Raw genomic sequence first — 26737 nt, forward strand, 5'->3', positions numbered from 1 at the left:
GAGCACGCTGCCCCTCCAGCAAGGGGCCCTTACCCCCTCACGGGATAACTCCCGGCACCGAGATTACAGACGCTGCTCGAGGATAAAGCACCAGCACTGCAGATATTTTCAGCCCTTGGGAGACAATTCCATTGCTTTTACCAGTGGGGGGGGGGGGGGGGGGAGGGGAAAAGTTAAAACCCACCCTAAATTTCCCATTCGGCTTCAGATGATCACTCCGTATGTTACCAACCTTCAGCAGCCAGCAAGTGTACTTTATTCTTTTTAGTTTCTTAAGGACGTGATTCTCTCTTTTCCCTCACTCGGATACTTTTCCAGAGCAAAGTAAGTAAATACCCTTATTTAACTTCTTCTAAAAGAAATACTTGCACGCATTAATATTTTATACCATACTGATACCTGACATCCCACAGAAACTCACAGCACAGCGTATTTATTTATAATGCCCGCATCCATATAAAAATGTTCTTTTTATATGAAGAAACTTCAGCTTTTAAGCCTGGATCATAAGTTCAATGTTTCTCATTTGACAGTTTTAACTGTGCTAACTGGAATACACATTAAAGGAGATTCAATAGAAAGCTAGGAAAGGTTTGCTATTTTTCTTAAGATATCTTAAGATAGGTGATGACAGTGTCATACAACCATTTTCCAGAAAATATTCAGGTTCTTCCTTTCCATATACAGTGAGTTTGTTCTACCTGTTGGATTAAGACTCGTTATAACTATTTGTAAAGTTTATCAAATGATCGTAGTTTCACTCCTTTAATTTTGAACACGTAACTAACTCGCTATCTAGCAACTTACTCTGTTACGTTAATCGAAATTCCTAAAGAGTAGAAACAAAAGACTACCCAGGGATGCCAAAGAACTCTATGTGGCAGTACAGAATAAGAAAAATTTAAAAGTAGACAGATACAAAATGATGTTTTTTAAAAAAAAAAAAAAAAATCACTTTTTTTTCCCTTTAGAGGGCTTTGCAAATAAGGCAGGATCGATCTGGTCTCTAGACAGACCTCTCACTGAAAAAAGCCTTGCTGCTCTTTCCTTTAAAGTGCCTCCACATTTCAGCCCTAAAGACATCAATTCCGCCTTCAGTTTATCTAAACCCAGGGCTTCCATTTCAGCAGCAGAGTTGAATGCCAGTAGGTCTATCGGTTCCACCTCCTGCAAAGAATAAAACATCACATCAGACTATTTTTATTTTCTTCCTGATTGGGGGGAGGAAAGAGTATAGACAGAATGCTTCCTTTTGCAGAAGACCTTCAATTAGGATTATTTCAAACTCCTAATGACTTAATAAAGTTGAGCAATGTCTCCATATGTATCATGTTGGATATTCTCATTATTAGCGGTACTTATGCTACCCAGCCAAAGTATTACTGCATCATGTACAAGCGAACTGAAGCTAGCTAGCAGCCTCGTCATAAAACATGCAAATCTTAGCAGAGATAACACACCCAAGAGCGGGGTGAATGCCCAGGTGAGCTTTGTACCCGCTGTCCAACTGTGCTGCTACAAGCCTACTCCTCGCAGTGCCTCTGCTAGCTAGTTAAAGGCTTGCTCTAACATGTCCAGACAAGCTGCAGATGTGCTTAGGCTTGCAATGTACATAGCCTCCAAGACAGAAGCACTGGTTATTTTAAATGATGTAAACACCGCTGAACTTTTAAAATTATTCCACTAGAATTAACACATTCTACTTGCAATAGAGGAGTGCCGAAAAAGTAAAATAAAAAAAGTGGCAGTATTTAATCCTATTCCTCTGGAGACAAAACAGTCAATACCAGTTTTATCCCCAGGGAAGTTAAGTACTCCCAAGAAAACCGAATTGAAAACAACAGCCCACCATCTCGCCTAGCAGTTCAGTAGCTTAACCTTGGCTTCCAGAGGCACGGCAAAGCTAACAGCCCCTTTTTAACCCCATGTAGAATATAACCAACACGCCCCCAGCAGTAGCAGGAAGGAGGATGAACAGTTATTTCTAATGCAGTTACACTGTAATTATAGAAATAGATATAAAAGCACCCTCTTTTTATAAGAGTAGCCAAAAAGCAAGTTCTGAAGTTCACATCTCATCCTGCCACAAGAAAATGGATTAAAATTTCATCTTAAAAGGAAATCAGTATATTTGCAGAATAATTGAGGGTGAAAGGGACCTCTATAGATTGTCTAGTCCAAGCCCAGGGCCTTGTTCACAAAAGAACATGGACAAAGACTGGACAATTCAAATGCTGGAACTTACTAACACACTAAACATTAACACACTAAAAAGGACACAAAAATCTAAGCCCATTTCGTTCAATACTTAAAAGCACATATTAGTCTTATGGTATGTATCATGATGGAGTTATCAAAGAGACTTCAGAGCAAGTAATACCAGCAGCGGGAATGAGACTACTCCGTTATGAACTCAGCAAAAACAATTAACCCGAGCAGAATTAGAACCTTTGTCCTGCTAAGCATACAAAAAAAGACTGGTTGCCTCATTATTCTCATCCTACATTTAAAAAAAAAAAAATCCATCAAGGACTATTATAAAAATATTTCCACCTGCAATAACAATCTGCCACAGCATTGGTGGAGTTTCCTGTTCTAGGAATAGACAGTCTCACAAATACCGAGCAAAAGGTAAACAGTGAAGAACGGTAAACATCCTGTTTAAAATTTGCCAGCTCTTAACAGTACAGTAGATGACAAAGTTCTAATTTATCAGATTATATCCTTGGTCTTTTTTCCATTTATCTGTATTAAACTTCCACTTACTAGAATTCAGTCATTGGCACTGGCAGCTGATGGCAGACTTTCTGCTCAAGCTGAAAAAAAGGCAGAAAATCCAAGCAACTCCCTAGCCCGAAAAAAGCACCACATTTTGTTTTGTTGCTAGAATAAGCCTAGATTCATTACCCCTAAAAATTTTTAATAGCAGTATTATGCAAGGAGCAATGAAGCACAAATATTGGCACCTTTTACTGCCAAATATTAGTTGGGCTTTCATCAATTCAGTGGGAAAAGCTACATTCTCTCTTGGCTGGAAGACTGATCTGAAGCCTCTTCAGGAAAGGAATCCCAGCCATCCTCCTGCCAATCACCAGAGAAGGAACCTCATGGTCAGTGCTGCTCCTGATCTGGCTGCGGCCTGCGACACCAACCCAGACTGCCAGCAGAGATAATGGCATGGCAACAGTACAGACCTGCTTCCACCATGCATACGCCAGATGATCAATTTTAAAACCACTCTTCCACCATCCTTTGCAGTTCAGATGAAGCTCATCATTGATAGTAATCCTGTCTCTCTAGTGAAGGAGCTGCTGCTTTCAGACTTCGATGGTCAATGAAGAACTGAACTTTGCACCAGACTACTAGGGTTCTCTACGAACTAGACTCAAGTCCTTTTACTATAAAAAATTTAGAAGACTGATCGGCTGATTGGTTTAGGGGGCGTCCACTTGGAACAACTTCTAATTTAAACATTGAGGTCAATTATAAACATTAAGGTCAAATGGTGTTATAAATAAGATTAGTCAAATTGGACAGTGTTTGGTAATGTGTCAAAAAGTATTGATAAGAGTCTTTCATCCTATGGAAGGGTTTTACTTTTCTTTTTTGCCCCTCAGTGAAGAATTTTGGATCCAGAGTGTATCTATTTATATAGAAGGAGAAAAAAAAAAAACCAACAAAAGAACCCCAAGAGAAACATGGATCTCAGGAAAGACAATACCCAACAGCCAAGGGCAACTGCATCTTAGTAGAAACTCTAGACTATTAAAAGCTTAATCTGATAAAGTTCTTCCCTGAACCATTCTACTTAGCATCTCTCAAGACAATGCTACCATACTACAATTCAACTTTCTCCATGGAGACACTGTCAACCAAGAGCCTTCTCTGGCTGCCGTTTCCATTAACTCGCTACATTCCATTTTCGTAAGTCGTACGATGCATCTTCAGTTAAGCTGTTTTTCCTTTTAACCTTGGGATTTTTTGTGCTCTGAATCAAACTCTGGAGATTCTATTAGCTTCTTAGGGAGACTACGATTCTAATTCAAGCACGTACATCTAATGCATTGAAGTCATAGGATACAAATCCCCTCCCCTTTTCTGCAATCCACAAAGGGAAAAGTGATTGAGTAAAAGCAGCTGAAGAAAAAAGACATAACACATTTTGTACTGCTTCATACTTACTGTGCTCTGTAACTGGTTTGTTTCCTGTGCCTTAGAAGAAACATTTTCTTGCTCCTCTTCTTTCAGAGCTTGGGTTACTTCATTGTTTTCTTGGGCCTCTTCCTTCAAGGGCTTTGTCATTTTACTGTTTTCTTCAGCTGGCATTTCAGTTTGCCCACCTGTGTGTGTCTTTCCTTGTGGATCTCTTCCAGTACCTTCTGGTGGCTCCAGTGGTTTCTCAGTTGCACTGGTAGCTGGACTATCTTCTACCGAATCCAGAGAGCTGCTTGAACATTCATTCGAGTTTCCAGGATTTTCATTGTATCTGCTGCCTGATGGACAACTTCCGTCAGATGCATGAGGGGAGTCATCTTCACTGTCATCCTCACAATCTGAACTGTCAGGATCATCCAACCCTTCCAATCCCAGCCTGGCATAAGCAGTACATTACAAATGAATGTTCACCTATTTTCACTTTTTTTTTTAAAATTATTTTTATTATCACACTTCTCTTTCCAAAACTCACTTCAGAGAGCTGCAGTGAACTACTCCAGCAGCTAGTTAGGATAGTTTAGTAAATGGAAGAGCTGCTAATATTAAACAGGACCCAACATCCTCTGAAAACAGGTATCTTTTTATAGCATTCCCAATACAGAAATGTGTGCTACCTATTGCTATTCCAAACACCACTGGAATCATTAAGGCTTCTCCTTCGTGTTACATAAGGTGAAAAATGCCAGGAAATTCCCCCCCCCCCAAGTTAATTGTAAATCTACTTCATTAATGAAAAAAAAGGACAATGGGAGGTAGTAGAATATAACCATATTAGAAGAAGCTGGGGGGGCGGGAAGGATGTCTATTTTTGCAGATAAAGTTTGTCTGCTCCAGCTGGGACAGAATTATATAAACACAGCAACATTTACTTTCAGTTCTCCGATTTAATTGGTTCAATTTAATTTTACTATTTAAGTCTACATCTCAGATAAAATGTTGCTTACTTGTATGTACCTAACCTGTCATCCTGTCCAAGGCTTAATACTCGAGTATTAAGTACAGAGAGAGTCGTAATGCTTACCAAAAACATCTTCTTTTTTGAGATTTTGTTCCATTCTTTCCAGATTCACCGGGACGCTTCCGACTATTGCCACTTTCCGGCGACACTATTTTGCTTGAAGTGGCCTGCAATCCTTCAAAACAAAGTTAAAAGTCTACATCGTCAGTACACAATTCACATACGTTGTAAATTCTAGTTACCTTTTAATTTCAGATGCAATTTAAAACACCAACTGAAAATAATCACTATTAGTGCACATTTATGTAGACTCAAAGCTTCACAAAAACTCAGCAGCAGCAAAAGCTTTCCCACACTGCTTTACTAAGGCAGAGAGTCAATTAAAATTGGATTCCTGAACTGAACTCTCAGGTTCTACACCCCGTTCAGCCTCAAGTTTCACTATCAAGCTGCCAGCAAGGGAATAATCCGTGGATAAATAAAACAACTACAAAGAACAGTTAGTGAAACAAGGTATTTTGTAGTTGGATTCAATTTCTAGTTTTTACGTAAGACCTGTTTATATATTACCATTTCATTGAAAATGATTATGTAATTCTTACAGCTGAACTAGCAACACTACCTTCACAGAATTTTGCTTTTATTATGACACTGTAGCACAGCAAGATGAAGCGTCTGCGTGAAGTATCCGTGTTAAGCTGTTCAATGCAATTTAAGAGAAGCAGTAGCCAAAAAGGAAAAATGAATTCCAACAAATTTTACTGGAATTTAAAATTTCATTTAATTGAAGGAGTTATTGACAGCAATTTTTTTTTTTTTAAATTTTTTTTTTTTTTAATTTTCATACCCGAGTGAGGCTATAGGGTTTTTAGTTTGCTTTATTTTTTTGAGGAGAGAAAGTGAGGTTGAACTGTGGTACCTTTAAGTACTGAATCTTCTAGTCGCTCAGCCATTTCATGACACTGCTGCTGGTAGTCCGGATTTGTGAAAAAGTGCTTTGGCTCCGCAAGTTTCCGCTGCAGCCTTTCCAAACGCCTTTGCTCTTTTTCTGCTTCCCGTTCTGCTTGCTGCTTCACCCATTCAGCCATCCTGCAGATGACGGAACCAGGAAAATGAGAGCGTTTCCAACATTTAATGTAGTATCAGTTTGTTGCTTTGCAATTACTGAATGCTTCTACCACCTGCTAGGATGGGAGCCAATGGAAAAAGACGACTAACAGCACCCAGGGGAATTACTGAAGGAATATATAGAGATTCTGCTACAGAGAAGAGGCTAAAGTTTATTTTGGAAGCCAGAAACAGCAGTAAGGTCACATATCCCCAGTATCATGGTCCTGCAGCTTCAGAGAGAACAACGGTGAGAATTCCAGATGAGAAATCTAAGAGGTGCAGAACAGTCTCTCAGAAGCAGGCTGCAGTACAATCACCTCTACTTCGCAGTAATATAATTCTAGTCAGAAGAATCCTGTTGGCTTCCAGTCTATCTGTGCTTAAGATTTCACTTTTGCTCTTTTTAGTATTCAAAATAAAATTTCATTGCTACAACAGCCTGTCATTTGAACTCTTTTGTTAACAGTGAACTACATGGTAAGTTTACTTTATAATTCTAGCTTCTAAGAAAATGCCTTACGCTTTTTCGTGATTGACATCTCGAAGTCTCCTTCCACTGAGATCTCGGCAAGCCTCTCTATTTGTTGTCTTTTCAATCTGAGCACCAAGGGCTCGCAGCATAGATCCAAACCCTGAGAAAAAAAGTAATCAAGAATTAGCTAAACAGAAACAAATGGAGATGAGCTAGTATACAACAAAATAATTAATTATGGAAAAAAAATACAGTGAATTCAACACTTTCCTCTCCCTCAGTGCAACTGAAATAAAGGGTAAGTTGAAAGTTGCAACATGTTGGAGAATTGTCACGGGTGAAATGCTGGAACATTAAGTGAAAGAAGGTACCCAGCGTTTACCACTCATCTTGGTTTTGGGCTCCTGATTCCACACCAGATGGACTCCAGATTTACTAGAACCTGTGCAGCACTCCTAACATGAAAGCCTATTTCTGGACTCCCCCAGCGAAACAGTTTGAAACCTTTTTCATCTCAAGATAACATTTTGGGTCCTTTCTAATTTAGCCAGGATATACCTCCCCCTTAAGCCCCTTTAGCCCCCACCAATCTTAAATCCCCTTTTAAAAATCTAGCAGAAAATAAAATGACTTTTTTAGGAGATAGCCTTAGCAGCTTCATCAAGATGATCATGATGTACAATGTTACGCTGCAGAGTCCCCCAAAACAGATTTCTATATGCTCCTCAGCCACTAATTACTCATAGGCAAGGCTGCCGATTTCTCTCTCCATCAGTCCCACCCCATGTTGTCTCCAGTTCGAGAAAGACACTTGTTTAACTACCTCAAAGAAACACAATGTGGAAGCACTGTCTTTTAACCAGAAGCTGAACAAATCTATAGTTTTTAGTGCCCCAAAAGCACCTTTAAGAACTGTTACAAACCAATCCAGACAACCTACTGTATCATGAGGCAGAAAAAGCATTATGTTCAGCTAGCAAAACCAATTGCTGCCATTGGCAAGGAGAATTTCTGTAGCACATGAAACATGCTATTGAATTTTACATTCTGAAGAATGTGGCCCTAGCTGCTACACCTAGCCAGGAACGCTCCCCAAAATCAACAGCAATGTATTCACTGAGGTCACAGGTGCTGAATTAGGTCTGATAATAAAATGCTCAGTTCTCTTCTAAGCCAGCATGATCTGTAATCCCTTGAGATCGTACAGTAAGTCTCAATAGCTTTGACCTGTTTCTTTGACTGTTTTTATCACACTTTACATTATAAAGTCAAAACAAAGGGAACACTTTAGAATCAGATGAAATTGCTAAAGAACAATTTTAAACTGACCCCAACGGCACATCAGTAACACAGAGTGAACCACAGAACACGTATCCTGTGCCACCCCAGGATAACTGAAGCTGACGGACAATAGGTGAGGAGGAAGCATCCTATACTGTGAACTTATACCATATATGCCACTTTTAGGGCATTTAAAAAAACCACAATAGCTCATAAGCTATAGCAACAATATTTATTTCCAGTTCTGTCTAAAACTATGTAAAGTAAGCTGAGCTGCAGCCTGATGCAAGGCTGCACAATTATTCAGCATTTTAACTCAATAGCTGGAGAATTCTGAGAACTGGATTCAAAAAGCAAACTCCAATTACACTCAAATACTCTGCTAAACCTGCCCCACCCATCATGTTCCATTTTAGGGAATGTCCATATTGTCGGTGGCTACATCGTTTTGTATAATTACTACATATCTTCTGTAACACAGTTAAAAATATTTTGTCAATATAAGGAGTCTGGTTGAGATTGAATTCTTTAGTTCTTAGGCTACTGGGATCTTGGCATTTAAATATTTTTTCAAATAAGAGAAAACAAAATCAATTAGGTCATATAACATATTCAAATCACAGACTATTGGTACCTGGCATATTCGTCGTAAGTGACCACAAATGAAACTCAGGAGTCTAAGAAACCAGGTGCTTTTCAACACAATTTCAACTCTTAAGTCACTTTGATGCACGTTACAGATTTCTACTAGTAGAGCTGAGCTGACCAGGGGTGTGAAGAAGAGCTATGCCAGCAAAGTTGTTGGCTGAACTGCAGCTTCCCTGGTAAATTCTCAGCTTTGCACGTAAACTTTGATTTCAGCTCACAGACATTACATCACAGTCATCCACGTTGAAAGAGATGTGCTAATAGATTAGGACTGCTGCTGTCAGTATAGACTACAGTATAAGAAAAGTTTTTTTTTTTAACCTAAGAATCTAATCAGTGGGAAACAGTTAAGCAACAAACCTCCTTTTCCACCACAAAGTCTTGGCTCCAGACTATAAACGGCTCCATTCTGCAGTACATCTTCATCATTAACCAGTCGCCCGTTACATTTCACATACAAGCTTTCTTCGGGAATATGCTAAAAAAAAGCAAAATTGAGTCACGTGATCGACTGAGAATGAAGCATTCCGAGAAAGTAAATCATTAAGAAATAACGGTTCCTTCCTTCCTGTAGGAACAGAGAGGAAGCAAAAATCAGACAATCTTAAAAGCACAAACATTCTCTATGGTGCTTGTTTTAATTCCCGTTTCCTCAAGGATTAAACACGGTCTAAATCAGCTTGTAAACACGAATGGGGAAAAGCCGCGCTAGGGGAAAACTTACACTAACTGTTCAAACACTCTGTATTAAGAAACAAACAAACAATACCCACATTTTTTGGACCGTAAAGAATTCAAGATTGGTATCTTCCATATATATATATAAAAGACATATAAGAGACTACAGGACTCCCTCATAGCAAACCCTCCCGCTCAGCTAAGCGACGGCAACGAGGAGCGTGCCCACAGTCGCGACGTGCGACAGCCGAAGCGGCAGGCCTCACGGCGAGCGGGGAAGGGGGCGAGGGCAAGACACGCGGCCTGCCAGCCGCCAGCACCGGGAGCCCAGCGCCCTCACCCGCCCCTCTCCCGAGGCCTGAGGCGTCGCCGCGTCCCCACAGCCGCCACCCCTGCTCCCCCCGACCACCACCTTCCACTCACCAGCGCCCGAGCGCGATCGCGGAGGAGGCCGCGCACCGACCCGCCGCCGGGGGGCAGCGGCAGGGGTCGCGCCCGCGAGGCCAACGGGTCCCGCACCAGCAGCGCCATTCCTCCCCGGCGCCGCCAACGGCCGCCGCGCGTGCGCCTGTGACGACAGGCGGGCGCGCGGTCAGGTGACGCGGGAGGGCGGGGGCTAGCGCGAAGCCGGTAACGGCAGGCCGCCGGGCGGGAGCGGGGCTGAGGCGGGGGCGCCGGGGGGGCCGCCGAGGCGGCCCCCCCGGCGCCCCCGCCTCAGCCCCGCTCCCGCCCGGCGGCTCCCGGCCCTTCTCCGGGGCTCCCTGAGGTTTGGCGGCGCGCGCGAGGTCTCTTGCCTCTCTCCTCGGGTGGTTTGACTGGGCTGCTAATTGCTGCTCGCTCTTTTTCCTTCATTGGAGTTTTAAAAGATTCCCTCGTTGCTGGGTTTCTGGGTTGTTTTTGGGTTTTTTTTAAGGGCTGGAGGCTCAAACCGGACTTAAGGCAACCTGTGTTTCTGATCTTTTGGAGTCGGTCTGATGTTTCAGTCCTTTAGGGGACCAAATTTGTCATTTTTACACCTGAAAGGTGTAAGGCAACCTGTATTTCTTAAACTTTGGAGTCAGTCTGACGTTTCAGACCTTTTAGGGACCCAATTTATCATTTTTAGACATGGAAGGTTAAATGAGAATCCAGGTATTTTTAGCGGCCAGTCTTTGGGAATGAAAACACTGGAGCATGGCACCCTTGCCTAGGAGGGAATAGCTCTGATGGCACCATACAGGGTCTTACGCAGTGTCCTGGTATCTTGTTTTAGGAAATGGCCCTGAGCACCGTTCGTCTGGAGCGTGCTGCTCAGAGAAATGTCCCGTCTCCCGGTGTAAGTGATACTAGAAGCCGTCCTGGGAAGCAGTTTCTGTGCTTTACCTTTTCCACACGAGACAGCCCTATCGTTCTGATTCAGACCACTATGTGCAGCCTACCAGGTTGTAAAGGCTTTTTACAACCTGTCACGTCGACTCTGTGAGGATGTAACAGCAGGCAAAACGGACCATGGCTCCAAACATGCTCGTCTGCTCTGCCGTTTTAGTAGTGGTGGCAGCAGCAGCGTGAGAATGGAAATACTCATACTACCTCAGGCAGCTGGGAAGGGGCAGTGCTGCCATTGCGAAGCACTGCAAGTGTAAGAAATGTAATGGAAATGTGCAGTCATTAATTGTCCAATCAAATATGGTGCAAATTTCGTGTAAGGACTTGCAGGATGATGGACTCCGTCCCTATGGCTTCTTTGTCCTGCTACCTGCATTTTAGCATATGGATGGGGAGAGGCCCCGGACTCTGCTATTTCGGCTAGGTTTGGTTACGTAGTCACATAAAATGTTTTTAAATCGGGCTGAAAGTTGAGCTGGAGCAGGAGGCCACACTCAGCTTTTCATGACATGCGGTGACTACCCATAAGCAGGAGACTGAAGAAGTGGTTAGAAGAAAATGCACACCTCTACCTCTCCAGGAAGGGACGCGTGCAGAGGTATGATGACGATCCAGACGATGTAACTACTGCCTTCTTTGGTGGCTTCAAACCTCCTTCATGTCTTCAACATAACCATCCAGCTAGAGAATATTTGAAGGTAGGTTGCTACCAGCTGCCTCTGGTGGGAACTGTTGCAAACACTAGCAAAGACGTGGTTGGGCTGCCCTGAGATCTGCAGCACAGTGTACCTGTCACCTTATTTCCAAATAACGACGTTACCTGCAATGCCTTTTTGTTTAGTAGCAGCATGGGCAAGGACTGTTGCTCACGGCATAATCTGCCCACTTCAGTTCTGCCCCTGCCCGAGGGGGGCTCCCCTGCCAGCAGGGCACCTGGCACACTGAAAACCCCCTGTTAGCAAGTGAGATAGGCGCCTATGTCAGAGCCTGCAGCTAAATTCAGGCCTTAAGCATCGATGCTGCTTTAAAAAGATGGGGCTTGTGTCCGAGCTTCTTGACTGTTCCAGAAAGTTTGGTGCTGTGGCTGTCCCACCCTTTTTGCTTGCAGAAGAGCCATGCTGCTTGGCCGGGCCTGTGTGAGCATGGATAGGTAGCTCTTGTGCCTGGCGGTCTTAAGTCGATGTGGTAAAGAAGGAGGAAGCTGGGAAACAAAGAGGCAGAGAGGTGACGTGACCCAGAAGTGGAGACTTCACCCGTGATCGTAAACAAATTAGTAATAATTTAATTAAGGGGATCTCCCCATGGGCATGTCTTGGCCAACTCACAAATCAAACTTCGCCCACCCTTTCTTAAGCTTTATTAATTTTAGCTAAAATGTTTTTGCAAAGCATTTTGACCCAGTCTAGACAATCCCTTACTGTCTTTCCATAACAAGTTGGTACTTCCAAATTATGCGTCACGCTGCTGCAGTGTGACCATTCAAACCTGATGCCTGTGTAGCCTGGAAAAGCTGTGGTTATTTTGTGCTGGATTGGGCCCAAATTCAGTTGACGTATTTTAAGTCATGTGGTACTGCTTGTTTCATTTATAATCACGTGCCATATCTTTGGAATGCCACCTAATGTTAAATTCCACTAGATTTGGGTATTTTTATTCATGTGCGGTATCTGATTGAAATGTAATTGGCAATATACGAAGTATGCACGTATACATAATGCAGATGGATATGTATTTTCTTAGGTCTGTGGGATTTCAGTTGCATTCTGAGGGCATGATTCATTTCCTCCTCTGAAACTCCGGCTATTGGTGCCGTGGGTGTGGAGCTTGCCAGTACAGGCCAAATAGGTGGAGTTGTCCAGGAAAGAGTTGGGCCACAGGACTGTCCAGTAGATGTGCTGAATCAGTGTAATTCACAGGTCGTTTGATCCATGTCTCTTCTGAATGTTTCGAACTACTCTTACATCTGTGCTGATGCATTCCTGGCCCTAGTGAGCACTGACTGAATTATAATTTCCCTGCAAGGAGTACCTTAGCTAACATAGCTGCCATCGTAGGGAAAAGAGGGCCCACTGCACCCCGAGAGGAGGTGTGCATCAATGACAGCTGTCATTCGTAACTGACACCTGGATTCTGCCTGCGGATACATGCTATAGCTGTGATACACCTGTGAGCATGAAAGCTGACAGCAGTAGAGTCATACTGACATAAATCAGGCCCTTTGTAGATCATGCATTGCCACCTTACAGGTAGTTTTGGGCTACTCATGCCATACTCAGTTCTGGGTGGCTATACCTAGGTGACTCGCACAGATCCTTGCACATAGTCAGACTACAAGCAAGTGACATCTAATAGGTAGAGGAGTAGTTTTCTTTCAGCTTGGTCCTACAGCAGTGCTAGGGACATAGTCCCCTTTCCCGTGATTTATGCCACACCATTTAGCTAGTGCCACATTAATGTCAGTGGGCGAGTGTTCCTGTATCTCTTTTCTTGATTACACTTCTATTCCTAGAACTCATCAAAAGTCTATTGCCTTGCTCCTCACAAAAAAGTCTAAATAAGTCAAAAAGGCTGTTAATATAATTTTCCGTTTGAAATGTATTTTATGAGAAATGTTATGCTCTTGATAAAACAGCGATCAGTCTCTGATTCTGCAGTGGTGTTTTAGACTTAATTGATAAATCATGCTTGCCACTTTTCATTTAGAAAGGATTTTACAGCCATAATTAATTAAACCTGACAGTATCCTTGTGGGATAAGTAAGTACTCTGACTTTTTAAATAGTGACACTCAGGCAAACTGATTATACTACTTTCTCAAGTCAGTGGAAGGACCAAGACTAGAATTTAAAACTTCCTGCTATCTTGACATAATTTAAGAGATGAGACTATCCATCCTTTCCTTATTTCATTCTGATATCCATGCGTGTGATGCCTGAGTTACTGGGTGTGGTTCTGTGGCGTATAATACGCAGTGTGTTAGACTAGACTGTTTTCTGCTTAAAATCTATTACTTGATTTAATGTGGAACAGAGTTTTTACAATATCTCTATCTGGAACTATCAGATGTGTAACTGTCATAATGCTGCTATTCATTCATTCAGCCTTATTGTTTCCTCCAGTATATTCCATTTTAATAGTAGTAGCCGTGCTTTATAGTGCTTTATAATGGCCTGTCAAGACCAAGATCACATTATGCAAGACTCTGTACTGAGAGGTGTAAGGTACTCACTGGCCCTTGACTTCTGATCTGCACGTGAAAGATGCCTGTGAGAGTGAAGAACACAAGAACAGTTGTTCACAAGGTACCCAGATTAACAAAGGACAGGTCAAAAATTGCTCTGATAAGAATTCAATGTTTCTCACTTCTAAAAATGTTCCTAGACATAGGCGGGAGAAAGGATGAAAGACATCACGTAAAATATGAAGCAAATGTGTATGTTCCTTTCAGAATATTCTAAGTGTGCAGAGATATTAACAAAGGTAAATTTTGTCCACTGAAGTCACTTCAAGAATTTGAAAACATGTCTTTCAAGAGTAGATTTTCCATCTGCTAGACAGTCAGTCATGTACTATCATATATATGGAGACTGGCTCATCTGGATATATGTTCTTTTACATTTTAATGGTATCCCAAAGTGTAAGTTGCAGATAATGCATTTGCAAGACTTAAATGTGTTACACACTTTCATATTATTTTTGCGTGGAGGATCAGGACAGGATGAAAAGAAACCTTTGTGTGCGTGTTCTTAGGACAAAAATTAAGATGCTGTATGACATGAGGGAACATTTTTTACTTCAGATACTATGACATCATACTGTTTGACAAAAAATGTAATTAACCGTAATGAATCTAAGTTGATATTTGCAAGTGCAGCTTCCTGCCAAATGTCAATAGTCATCTGCTTCAGTTTCTGTGTCATCAGCGCAATGCGTAGAGACAGTGTGTTAAGATACCTGATACTGGGTTGGGAGCTGGGGGGTGGGGAGGAGAAATACAAATGTCACGTTACTTATATTACCCTTGTATTAATACAATAGCTACTGTTAAATATACTTATTGTCTCACAGTGAATGCCTAGATATCAATCTCCTATCAAGTCTGTGGTGAATAACTGTATTTTATTCTTCTTATAGCCCACAGCTGGTAATAGTGCAGTGTTGTGGTTTAACCCCAGCCGGCAACTAAGCCCCACACAGCCATTCGCTCACTCCCCCCCAGTGGGAAGGGAGAGAGAATCAGAAGGGTAAAAGTCTGAAAACTCGTGGGTTAAGATAAAGACAGTTTAATAGGTAAAGCAAAAGCTCCGCGCACAAGCAAAGCAAAACAAGGAATTCGTTCCCTACTTCCCATGGGCAGGCAGGTGTTCAGCCATCTCCAGGAAAGCAGGGCTCCATCACGCGTGATGGTTACTTGGGAAGACAAACGCCATCGCTCTGAATGTCCCCCCCTTCCTTCCTCTTCCCCCAGCTTTATATGCTGAGCATGATGTCATATGGTATGGAATATCCCTTTGGTCAGTTGAGGTCAGCTGTCCTGGCTGTGTCCCCTCCCAACTCCTTGTGCCCCCCCAGCCTGCTCGCTGGTGGGGTGGTGTGAGAAGCAGAAAAGGCCTTGACTCTGTGTCAGCACTGCTCAGCAGTAATGAAAACATCCCTGTGTGATCAACACTGTTTCCAGCACAAATCCAAAACACAGCCCCATACTAGCTACTGTGAAGAAAATTAACTTTACCCCAGCCAAAACCAGCACATTCTCCACCCCTTATTCCATACCATTGACGTCATGCTCAGGTCCCACACTACCCAATACATCCTCATTAACCACCCCCCGCTTCCCATCCTTTGATACAATACACAGATATCATTCCCTTAGTCTATGGACCAACCCTGAAAAATGTCTTTAAAATGTCCACAAATTTCTACAAAATGTCCATTGAGTTCATTTAGTCCATGACTTTGGGCTCCATCTGTTATGGTGGTCACTCAGAACAGGAGAGGTGGTGTGTTCTGTGGAGTTTTTGGGCACCAAAGCCCGCTCAGGTCGGGTCACTGCTGCACTGGCACTGCTTCTTGTAAGGCTTGTCCTCCATTGGTTCGGGTGGTTCCTGCTCTAGTGATTCCTATAACATGCAACTGAAATTATGGGTTACAACAATTTAAAGGTATTTCCATTACAATCTCCACCCCTGGTCCCTTTGGGCCAGGTTATAGCGTTTAACATTGCAATGAACTCCTCCCCTTGCTCCTAGCCTGGCTAGCGACAAGGGGTTCCTGCTATAGTAATTCCTATAACACGCAACTCAAATCATGGGTTACAACAATTTAAAGGTATTTCCATTACAATCTCCACCCCTGGTCCCCTCAGATCAAACCATAGGGTTTAACATTGCAACGAACTCCTCCCCTTGCCCCTGCTCTGGCTTGGACTTACCCACAGACTGCAGTCCCTTAGGGGTGTATCTGCTCCAAGTGGAGCCTTACCTATGAGCCACAGTCTCTCCAGGGGTATAACCTGCTGCGGCATAGACTTATCCACAGCCACAGTTGCTTTGAGGAGCACCTGTTCAGCGTGGCCTTCTCCACGGGTCACAATGCCTTCAGAGATACACCTGCTCCAGCGTGGCCTTACCCACAGCCACGGTCCCTTCAGAAGTAAACCTGCTCCAACATGGCCTTACCCATGGCTGCAGTCCCTCCAGGGCTGTACCTGCTCTGTCGTGGGCCTATCCATGGCCACATGCTTTGAGGTGCTCCAGCGTGACCTCGAGCACAGCCACTGATGCTTCAAGGTGTAGCTGCTGCAGCATGGCCTTATCCACAGCCACAGATGCTTCGAGGTGTACCTTCTCCAGCGTGGACTTATCCTTGGGCCACAATCCCTTCAGAGGTCTACCTGCTGCGGCACAACATAACCACGGCCACAGACGCTTCGGGGTGTCCTGCTCCCGCGTGGACTCATCCACAGGTCACAGTCCCTTTGACTCGAGTTCACGCTGGAGTTCCAGCCTGTCCAGTACAGCAGCACAGAAACAGCAGGGATGCCCTGGCCATCTGCCAGCCCAGGCGCATGGCCATTGCTGTTATCAAATGTTCCCAGGCACAGCACAGCAAGGTGATAAGCAGCACAGCACTACAGCAAGCAGCGAAAGCAAAAAGCAGCCACAAATGAGCACTAGACTCTAATATACAGTAAGGCAAGCAAGCCCCATGGCAAGCACAAGAGCCTGCCAATTAATAGCTAAACAGCAATAACAGCTATAAATTCGATCTAGCACGTTCCAGTCAAACTTGTCGTTATCTCGAACCCTTCGAGCTCCACGTTGGGTGCCAGAAAGGACTGTCGTGGTTTAACCCCAGCCGGCAACTAAGCCCAACAGCCGCTCACTCACTCCCCCCCGGTGGGATGGGGGAGAGAATCGGAAAAGCAAAAGTGGGAAAACTCGTGGGTTAAGATAAAGACAGTTTAATAGGGAAAGCAAAAGCCGCGCACGCAAGCAAAGCAAAACAAGGAATTCATTCCCTACTTCCCATGGGCAGGCAGGTGTTCAGCCATCTCCAGGAAAGCAGGGCTCCATCATGCGTGATGGTTACTTGGGAAGACAAACGCCACCACTCTGAACGTCCCCCCCTTCCTTCTTCTTCCCTCAGCTTTACATGCTGAGCATGACGTCATATGGTGTGGGATATCCCTTTGGTCAGTTGAGGTCAGCTGTCCTGGCTGTGTCCCCTCCCAACTTCTTGTGCACCCCCAGCCTGCTCGCTGGTGGGGTGGGGTGAGAAGCAGAAGAGGCCTTGACTCTGTGTCAGCCCTGCTCAGCAGTAATGAAAACATCCCTGTGTGATCAACACTGTTTCCAGCACAAATCCAAAACACAGCCCCATACTAGCTACTATGAAGAAAATTAACTCTATCCCAGTCAAAACCAGCACATGCAGATACTTAGACATAATCAAGATTTTAAAATAGCTGTAAAACTGGTTTTGTCCTTACATTAGTCCCTTTGTTGTGTTTAATATCTTTGTCTCCATCCTATGCAAGGATGTTTAAACTGTGAGTCCTTTCAGGGAAGGAACATGTACTGCTCTGCACATATATATGTAATGAACCTGATAAACTAAGGTCCCTTTTTGGCTGTAATTTATCATCAGCATAGTCGACCTTGTTAGTGTTGTTAACAATTTTAAATTTGGCAGCAATAATTTGAAATGAATTGACTAATTAGACATCCAGGTAATATTGTAGAAGTTAATACCTCATATTCTAGGATTTTCTTAACCTTGTGTTTCCTCTGATTTGCTAGCCTTAATCCTTAGATTTAATTTGTTCTGATTAATTTTAACTGAATACAGCTGGAGAGCAGTGAACGGGTTAGTTGTAGTGTACAGTATATTTTATAGGAAAACAATACCAAAAATAGGTCTCTGCCTCTTTACTTTTGCTCTTCCTGTAATGAAGCTAACTGCTTTTAATTATAGCTTGCAGAGACACTGTGCTGAATTACTTAATCTCTGTGTAAGGACTGGATTCTAGTTTCTTAATTGGCGTCTGAGTGTTTGGCAACTTTGCAAAAATCCAAAGCTAAGAGTGAGTGTATGGTATGAGATGTGTACTATATACGTGGTAGATCTCTATTATATGTCAGACCCTTATGCCTTAAAGTTTTTAAGAAACAGGAGAGAGTGAACGTTGCATGCCCTTACAATGTGAGCTTTTCATCCAATTGTGGCACTGTTTGAAATAATTTGAAGCTCCTAGACCAAAGTAAGTTATACTCTTCTTGAAATGATCAGCTGAAGGGAAAGAAAAAAAAAAAAGATCAGGTATCCTCATTTGTTTTTCAACTGAGATGAAAGTTGATTTGGAAATGTTCCTTGCTAAAACTGAAGTTGCATTTCCAGTAGTTGGGAGGAGCTCCCAAATTACATTACCCCACCCACATCTGCTTGCTTTTGGTTTACCTGGGGAGATTCTACAAGGAAACTAAAGGAGAAAAGGAGGACAGCAACAAAAGGGAGAGCACAAAGGACAGGTCTAAAAAGACATAAATTTAAAGCAGAGTGCCTCAAGCAGGTAAACCCTCATTTTGAATTACGTTCAGCAGAGATAACACGTGGTTACGCTGGGCATGGAATGTGGGTGTTCATAAATCCTGTTTAAAGCAGATCATGTCACCGATTCGTTCGTCCCTTGATAAAATGTTATGAGTCAGATCCTCAGCTAGTGTAAATTTTCAAAGCTCCATTGGCTTGAGGGAGAAATGTCTTAAGGATCCAGTCTGTAGTGTAGAGAGGCCTCATTCTTTGGGTGCTGAGTTTGACGTGGCTTCCTTTTGACTGGATCATTATAAGCCCCACTTACATTCAGACAACATTCTTGTAATAGTAATACTTATCTCCTTGTGTGGAGAATGGTCTGCTAGCTTAAAGAGGACCTACAAATGAATAATAATGGATGCAGGGTTTTATTTGTTTCTCTTTAAAAGAAACCATACAAATCCTTTTTAGGGAAAATGGTTGGATTTTTTTGGTTTTATACAGTACGTTGAAGTTGGAGAACGCTGGCTTTATGATTTTACAGATGTGCGTAGCTTTCTTGTTGTCTCGATATTGGAATAGTTTGCCATTTTGTTTATACAACATCTTTTTTCACCCATGCGATTGAAATTAAGTTGTTAGTATGGTGTTTAAGGAATGTCACTGGTGTATTTTGGACTCCCCTCCAGTGTTTCTTCTAATCCTTTCCAAAATAGAGGTAATTATGTGTCATCTATGAGGAATTTGTAATACAGTGTACTATGCCCCTTGAGGATCTTTCTTAAGTCATATGTATGTGAGGCCTGGAAAAATCATGTCCTCACATGGTTATATTTGAATATTAGCAACATGACAGTGATACAGCTGTGCATTTGTTCCTTCGTGTTCCTGTCTGACTTGGGCTCTGGCCTAGAAGTGATGTCGGTGTCAGAATATGTCAGATTGCTTGTTTCTCAAAGCAGGGCGATGAAGAAGTCTTGCCAGTGTATGAAAGTCACAGTTGGAAAATCTTGTTGATGATGGTTGGTTTTTTTTCTCCCTGTTGTTCTTTTGTAGCAGGAAGTTACAGGAACAGTTTGTCAGGAGAAGCCTTCATGCCACTCGAACCATGTCTCACGTCTGCAGAACTGGGCATGGCACCAAAGTGTGTTCACTGCATGGTTTGTGCGGGTGGCCCTTTACCTGTAAAGGCTCTACAAGTGATCTTGTGGTTCTCATAACCAAGAATCTTAAATATTGCAGATGTGGCGTGACCAATCTTCCTGGCCCTCTGAGCCACATACCAAAATTTAGGACTGCCAGACAGCCAGCTCGTTTTTCAGTGAACCAAGGGAGAAGGGCACTGTGTGCTTTTTGCAGGTGGGAAATGACAGTGACTCCCAGGAATGCTAGCTGTCCATTGTGGGTCAGGGCTAGGCTGAAGGGTGTAACTTCAAGATGTAATGAAGTGTGTAACGTCAACTCCAATAGCATCTGATAAATTACTCCCTCTCACAGTACGGATTTATCCTACAAAAGCGTCGCCTCGCTGTTGGATGTGGGACAGAGTGCCAGCATGGGAGCTGTGCTTGAAGACCTTGTAGCCCAGGGGAAACAGGCTGGCAACCTCTCCTGTAGTTCTTTGTTGCTGGGGTTTCGAGTGGTGCTTCTTCTCTGCCTCTGTCTTGAGATCTGTGCTCTGTGCTCCGCAGTCCATTGTTAAACCCAACTGATGTTCTCCACTTTACTTGCGTAGATTGTGGTTTGTATTTTAACATCACTCGTATGCTTTAAGTAGTAGTGCCCAGGACTTGGCATACAAAAATTGTCCTGAGTCCCCACAGAACATAAGATTTGTCAGAATCATGCAATGTTAGCACATGCTAAATTTGTGCATTCTCATTTACCTTCTACTGCTTGTTTGTTTGTTTTGGTGGGTTTTTGAGCTGCTGGGGGATCAAGCTTGTCTCTGCAAGCACAACTGCCTGACACTTTCTTTAGAATTCAAAACCAAAAGATGAGATTTTGATGTTCTCATGTATCTGCAGGGATTTGGGCTTTTGCTAAAGCTCCCAAGACTCACTGTAAAACTGAAGAGGGAATTTTATCAGCAACTGGCTAAGACATACAAATCATATACGAAGAACTGGTGCTGCCTGACAAATTCTTCTCGTACACCAAGGATCACTGGACTCCTTTAAAGCAGCTGGGCCCCATGAACGCGGCTTTGCAGTACTCGCAGAGAGCGAGGCTTGGCAGGCACCGTTTGATGAGAAGGAACTACCTGTTGCCACATCGTTCCTTTGCACCTTTGCTTCCGGCTCTCTTCTCTATTACAAGAGATGTGTGGTCAGAGCGTGTTTGGGAGCCAGGAACTTCTAATTCTGGCTCTGACACCGTCTTCTTCGTGACGTGAAAGCAGGTATATGGGCATTTTTAAAGGATTTTTTAAAAATAGCCTCTAACTGGGGTGCTCACATCTGGGTATGTAGTCAAAGGCATACTAGGCCTGATTTTCAGAAGTGGTAAAATACCTGTGAATCCTTTTATTCTCAGCTGGGATTGTAGATACTCAACAATGAGTAGTCAGGGCAAATTAGTTATTCTTTAGAAGGCTTGAACGTGAATTGTGTTACATAAGTTTCTAAGCATTAGGAAACTAATGAGCAGCACTAATATTAAGCGCTATTCTTAACAGCAACTGCAGTTTTCACAGTGAGATGCCTTATGAGATGCGAATTTGAGGAGGAGGAGAAATGAAGAAAAATTGTCTAAAAATGTGGTGCAGTAAAGTATAGTCTACAGAGTGTATGACTTACAAAGAATGTTGGGAAAATAGGAAGCTTTCATTTCTTTAAAAAACCCCAAAACTCCGTAGTCTGGTAAGACTGAAAAGAACTTAATGTTCTCTGCTGTCGCTTTAAAATATACTGTCTGCCACTCCATCTTCTCTTTCCCTTTTCTGCTCTCAGGAGACTAATTCTCCAGAAAGTGGGTTCTGAGACTTGGGAGTACTTGTTAAGAAAGATGGGATATGGCAGAACACTTCACAACTGTGTTAGGGTCAGACCTCAGAATAATGTTTTCATTTCTGAGACCCTTCCTCAGCTGACTTTCACAAATGAGGCTTGTGAAGCATCAATGCCATTTCAAGAAAATCTTAGTCTTGTGCTTTTACAAGGAAGAAGCAGATCTATTTTGAAAGTAACCAGTCTACAGAATATTGTTCCAAATAAGTTACGATATTGGGCATCATACCTGATATTTTGATCTGCTGTTTGCTGTTGGAGCCTGAGTACTGTGGTCTGTGCTGTTTGCATTGCGCTAAAGTATGGCTGAGTTTCATTCTGACTGCTGTCCCCAAGGCCCTCATGAAGAAGAGATTCATATCTCATGAGATTACCCCACTGAGCAAAGAAATGAAATAAATAATATTACCCTTTTAGTTCTGTCAAGTATAGTAGCTCATAGAGCCTTTCAAGGCAGTGTCAGCATGGGCTAGGTACTGCATCAGTGCATAAAAAGACATCCTTTACAAGAACAGCGCTGCAAAATGAGGCCAATGTGAGCCTAATGGGTGGCGGAAAACAGTGAGCCTTTTTTTTCCCTCCCTAATGCAAGCCTGCAGGGGTTTATTTTCCAGCACGTGTGAGTCTTGGGGCAAATCAGCTTGCTGAAATTATTCTACAAAAGGAGCTCCAAGTAAATCACTGTAGTAGTAGGGATCTTATTTGGTAACCAATTACAGCTTGCGCTGGTTGTTTCTCCTTGGCAGCTTTAATGAATCTATCAACACAGAAGTGCTAGGAAATAAAAGATTTTACAGTAGTCTCCATTAGGATGAAGCCCACGGGCTATCCAGTTCCTCCCACAGTACAATACAATGCTTCAAAAAGACGGAAAAGGTTGTTATGATAACTTAGTCATGTGTGGAGAACCAGGAGAGCTAAAATGAGTTTAATAATTTTATCGTACGGTGACTTTAGCAAGAAATATTCCCCAGAACAATTGCTCTTCCCTATACTGCAGAAAATCTTGCAAAAGCCCACTTGAAATATGTCTGTCAGTGCAAACTAACTCAAGCAGGTGCAGTAAATTTCAAAATCTTGTATTATCATTACAGAGAATAAACTCCCTTTTCTTTTTACTTGTCTACCCGTTCTTTCACCCAATGCCTTAGACATATTTTTACAATTAAATTTCACAGCATATCTCTGAAATACATTACGACATTTGATCATATTTTATCTAAAAATCACAGATACTTCTTGTCGTATCATATAATTTCTAGTCTTTGGCAAGGCTGTACAATAACCTCGCAATTATCTGTTGTACCCTATTCCCTATCTGGTGCTAGGACTCAGTTTCTGTTTCCGTTAACCCTTTAGTGCACGCCAAACTGATAGTATCCGTTTAAGAAAAATAGCATAATACTGTCCTGAGAAATGGAAGAAGACAAGGCATAAGCTTAGAGAAGTCAATAAGAAGCTGAAGTTCTCTTGACAAGGTGAGGTCCGTGACTGTGTAAACGTGTAGTGCTATTTTTATTTTTATGGTCCTTTATCATCCCATACATTGAAACAAATGAGAATATAATTATCCAATATTAAGCACGTGAGCCATGCAAAATGAAAACATAATATAAAATAGAGTACAGCTGTTAAAAAAGCTACCTATGTTTAGGATTTTTATAGTGTCAGTATAATAGGAATACTGCTTTTTCAGTGTAATATTTCAAGTCCTGTTTCCACCTTAAGATAATGAACTGTTGTATACAAGCCCTTCAAAGCTGATAAGAAAAAATTGAGACTGTGGTTACAGCTACAATGCATCTTATGTACCTGGAACTGTTCTTAGCTGTGTATCAGGCAATTAAAGATATTTTTAATTTCCAGTCTTTAAAAGGCAATGGACTTGATTTTTTTTTTAATACAAAAATTACATTAAAATATTAAGCGTATTTAAAAGGCTATTATAAGATGAAACAAATAAGCAAACGAGATAGGACTAGGAGTGGAGCTTTGGGATGTCGTTATAGGGTGCTCCCACAGGTTTTTTGTGTAGCACTCTTTCCACCAGAAGAAACTCACTAGACCATGGAAAAGAAAGAATTAGCGCTATTTTATGTAATGTTATTTACTCTTTCATGTTCTGTAGGGCCTCATTAGAAGGATGAAAGATGAGTTCCAGCAGTGCATGTATGTTAATAATAGGCAATACAAATGAGATTACAATAAGAGAATCCTGGATGATACATAGGGAATTAGAGCCAGGAGTCCATATATAAAAGCAGGCATGTACTCAGGGAAACTAAGCGCTTGGTAAGTCTTTGCAGGAGGGGAACCACGAAGGTGGAGGCTGAGTCGAACTCATCAAGCCTCCTAAAAATTAGCGGTAATCCAAAAAGAGAAGGAAAATCCAGGAGTCCTGAATCTTATTCTCTGAGCTATGGTAGCCTTATTTTCACTGTCTTAGAAATTTGTCCTTGACATTCCTTTTGGGAGAAACTTTTCATTGAAACAGTGTAAATTTAAAAAAAAAAAAAAAAGGTTGGAGGGAAAAAAAAGCAAAACAGATTTACTGCTTTTGGGTTATGAGACATTAGAAAAATGCAGTTTGTCTCCAAAATAGATTGTTCTGTATCCCCTGCACATATGTGATGCTCAAAATGTGAAAAGAAGTACCTTTGACAGGACTGATAATTTTGCATTTTAAAGTAGCTGTCTCTTTTAAGCTTTCCTAAAGAACGCAGGAATTCCAAGGATTTTTTCATGTGGCACACGTACTCTTTCCTTGTTATTTAAACAGGGGGACTTTCCTTAGGGGTCATTCTTCAGGGAGACACTTTAGCACGTGTGTAAATTTAATAGTATGTATCTTCATTGAAGTCCACGGAGCTTGGGAGGTGCTTAAAAGTAAACGTGTTTAAGAGTTTTCTTTAAACAGCGGGGCCATAATGTCTAGTATATGTGAAGTACTTCAGAGAACTGCAAAAGCAAAACGTGATTAAAAGACCCAGTGAAAATAGATGAAAGAGAGGAAAAAGTTGTGTCTACTACTGTTACGCAACCTCTTATCTGTATTTCCAGTAGGTGCCAATCTCTAAAGATTAGTGTACTATACAGCTGCTAGTTTTGGCCGGTGTATTTTTTGCCTATATATTGACAGAGAGTATAAATAATACAAACGATAGATATGTGCACTGTGTGGTGTAATAGGCAATCCAGCATATCAAGCAACTGTGCATTACAATGGCCACTATTACAATGCTGTAACTTCTGTGGCATACAAATTCAGGACATAGAAAACTTCAAAACAAATAATAATAGAAAACTATTTACACAGAGACAAAATTACTGTAAATCATTTTGAGGTTTTAAATGACTTGTGCTTTCCTTCCTAAGTGCCAGTGGTTCCCACCCCTAGTACCTTCCTAGTAAAAACACTGGAAATAGTGTATTTTCATCTTTTATGTAGATGATTATTTAGGAATACATTTAAATCCGCACCAAAATGTGCTGTTAATACAAAATTAAGGTTACAAATGTTTTCATTCTGCCAAAATACATCTTAAGAGGAAGATGGTTTAAAAACTTGTGAGCATTTTGTACTGACATTTTACTTTAATTTCCAGGTGAAGTTGCAGCAGCCGCAGCTAGAAACTGGGTGGCAGGCTAGCCAGGACTGGAGTGAGGATGAAGCAAGAGTAGACTGGACTTTTAAGGACGGGGACTGGAATTGGCTAGGAAAGGCTATCAAGCCCGAGAGCTGCGGAAGAAAACACAGCAGGTATGGGACTGGGACTGGCTGAAAAACTAGAGGAAGGTGGGGATGGTTTGGCATGAAAATCAAGAGGATGAAAGATGGGGATAGGGTCAAGGAGAAAGGTGGTGAAAAATGAAACTGCCTGAGCAAATACGTTGAATCAAGGAGGGTGTGTAGGGAATATGAAATCATAAGATGGCCAGGAGGCTGGGAGCTGGGACGGGGAATAGGAGTGAGGGGCACAGAGCTTGAGTGCAAAGGGTGGTTGGAGGTTTGATGAGTGAGAGAAGAGAGACGGATCTGAAGGAGAACAGGAAGGGAGAATTGGGTCTGGGAGGAGATCCGTGGAAGTAGGAGTCAAGTGAGCGTTGTAGATAAATAAAGCTAGTCTTTTCTACTCCTTCCCTCACTGGAATGTCTGACTAGCTTTTTGCATAAAATGAATAACAACCCCAACTTCCCCTGGGTAATAAGAGGAGACCTTTCTCTATTTGTTGAGTTGGAACTAGACTAAGTTGTTTGGATTTTTAGTTTGTGCTTTGGGGGGGGCGATAGGAAAGAAATATTTCTTCTTTGATCAGAGGCTGTTTGGAGTTGGGTGATAAAACAAACCGTGAACGTCTCTTGTGATGGAAAATCTTTTTCAAATGTTTCTGAAAGATACCTGCAATGTTGCTTGAAACCGATCATACTGCAGGCTCACTTACTCTCCTTTGTCCGGATAACTGCAAAAAAGGCACACTTCATCTGCTCCACTGTGTTTTGTTCTGGGGCTTGTAATCTGTGCTGTTGCAAAGAGAAGCAGCTGCTGCAGTTGTTTGTAGATCTTCATGCACTCTGCGATGTTACTGGGCTTGAGCTGTTAGCTCTGTGGCCAACAGGGCCAGTGCCTTATACCGGCATTTGAGGCTGGCTAGGAGCTATTTGAAGGACTGGAGCTTGAAGCCTTTGCTCCAAAGCAACAATTTTTTTTTCAGTAACAATTTTGAAACAGTATTTCCAGCTTGATATGGTGAGTTGCAACTAATCCAGCCTGATACGAAAAATGCCTGCCTTTCTCTGTCCGGAATCGCCTGGGCAAGATGAGAGAGAGTTCCCCAACAAGGTGAAGGTGAGAGTGTTTTGGAGAATGTGTGCTACCCAGACAGCCAAAATGAGTATGGGCTGTGGAAGTCTGCCCGTCTTTGCTGGACGAGGGCTGTGCACGTCCTGTGAAAGGTGCTAAAAACATCT

General features: G+C 42.3%; 1 protein-coding gene and 1 long non-coding RNA gene across 2 annotated transcripts; one reads left to right on the top strand and one right to left on the bottom strand.

The window, feature by feature from the left end:
• Positions 1-224: 224 nt before the first annotated feature.
• On the bottom strand, positions 225-9893 carry SDE2 (spliceosome associated SDE2). The gene is made up of 7 exons (XM_076334673.1): positions 9786-9893; positions 9045-9162; positions 6804-6915; positions 6093-6262; positions 5237-5348; positions 4183-4591; positions 225-1167 (listed from the first exon to the last, which is right to left on the bottom strand). Exons 1-7 carry the CDS (start codon positions 9891-9893, stop codon positions 952-954), a joined length of 1245 nt encoding a protein of 414 aa, XP_076190788.1. The 3' UTR covers positions 225-951.
• A 257-nt stretch (positions 9894-10150) lies between these two features.
• LOC143158574 (uncharacterized) lies at positions 10151-25527 on the top strand. Its single transcript, XR_012995030.1, has 3 exons — positions 10151-11425; positions 20788-21161; positions 25374-25527. It is a non-coding gene; the product is annotated as an uncharacterized LOC143158574 (long non-coding RNA).
• The last annotated feature ends 1210 nt before the right edge of the window (positions 25528-26737 follow it).

Source organism: Aptenodytes patagonicus, chromosome 3 (assembly GCF_965638725.1).
Source record: "Aptenodytes patagonicus chromosome 3, bAptPat1.pri.cur, whole genome shotgun sequence".
NCBI lineage: Eukaryota > Metazoa > Chordata > Aves > Sphenisciformes > Spheniscidae > Aptenodytes > Aptenodytes patagonicus.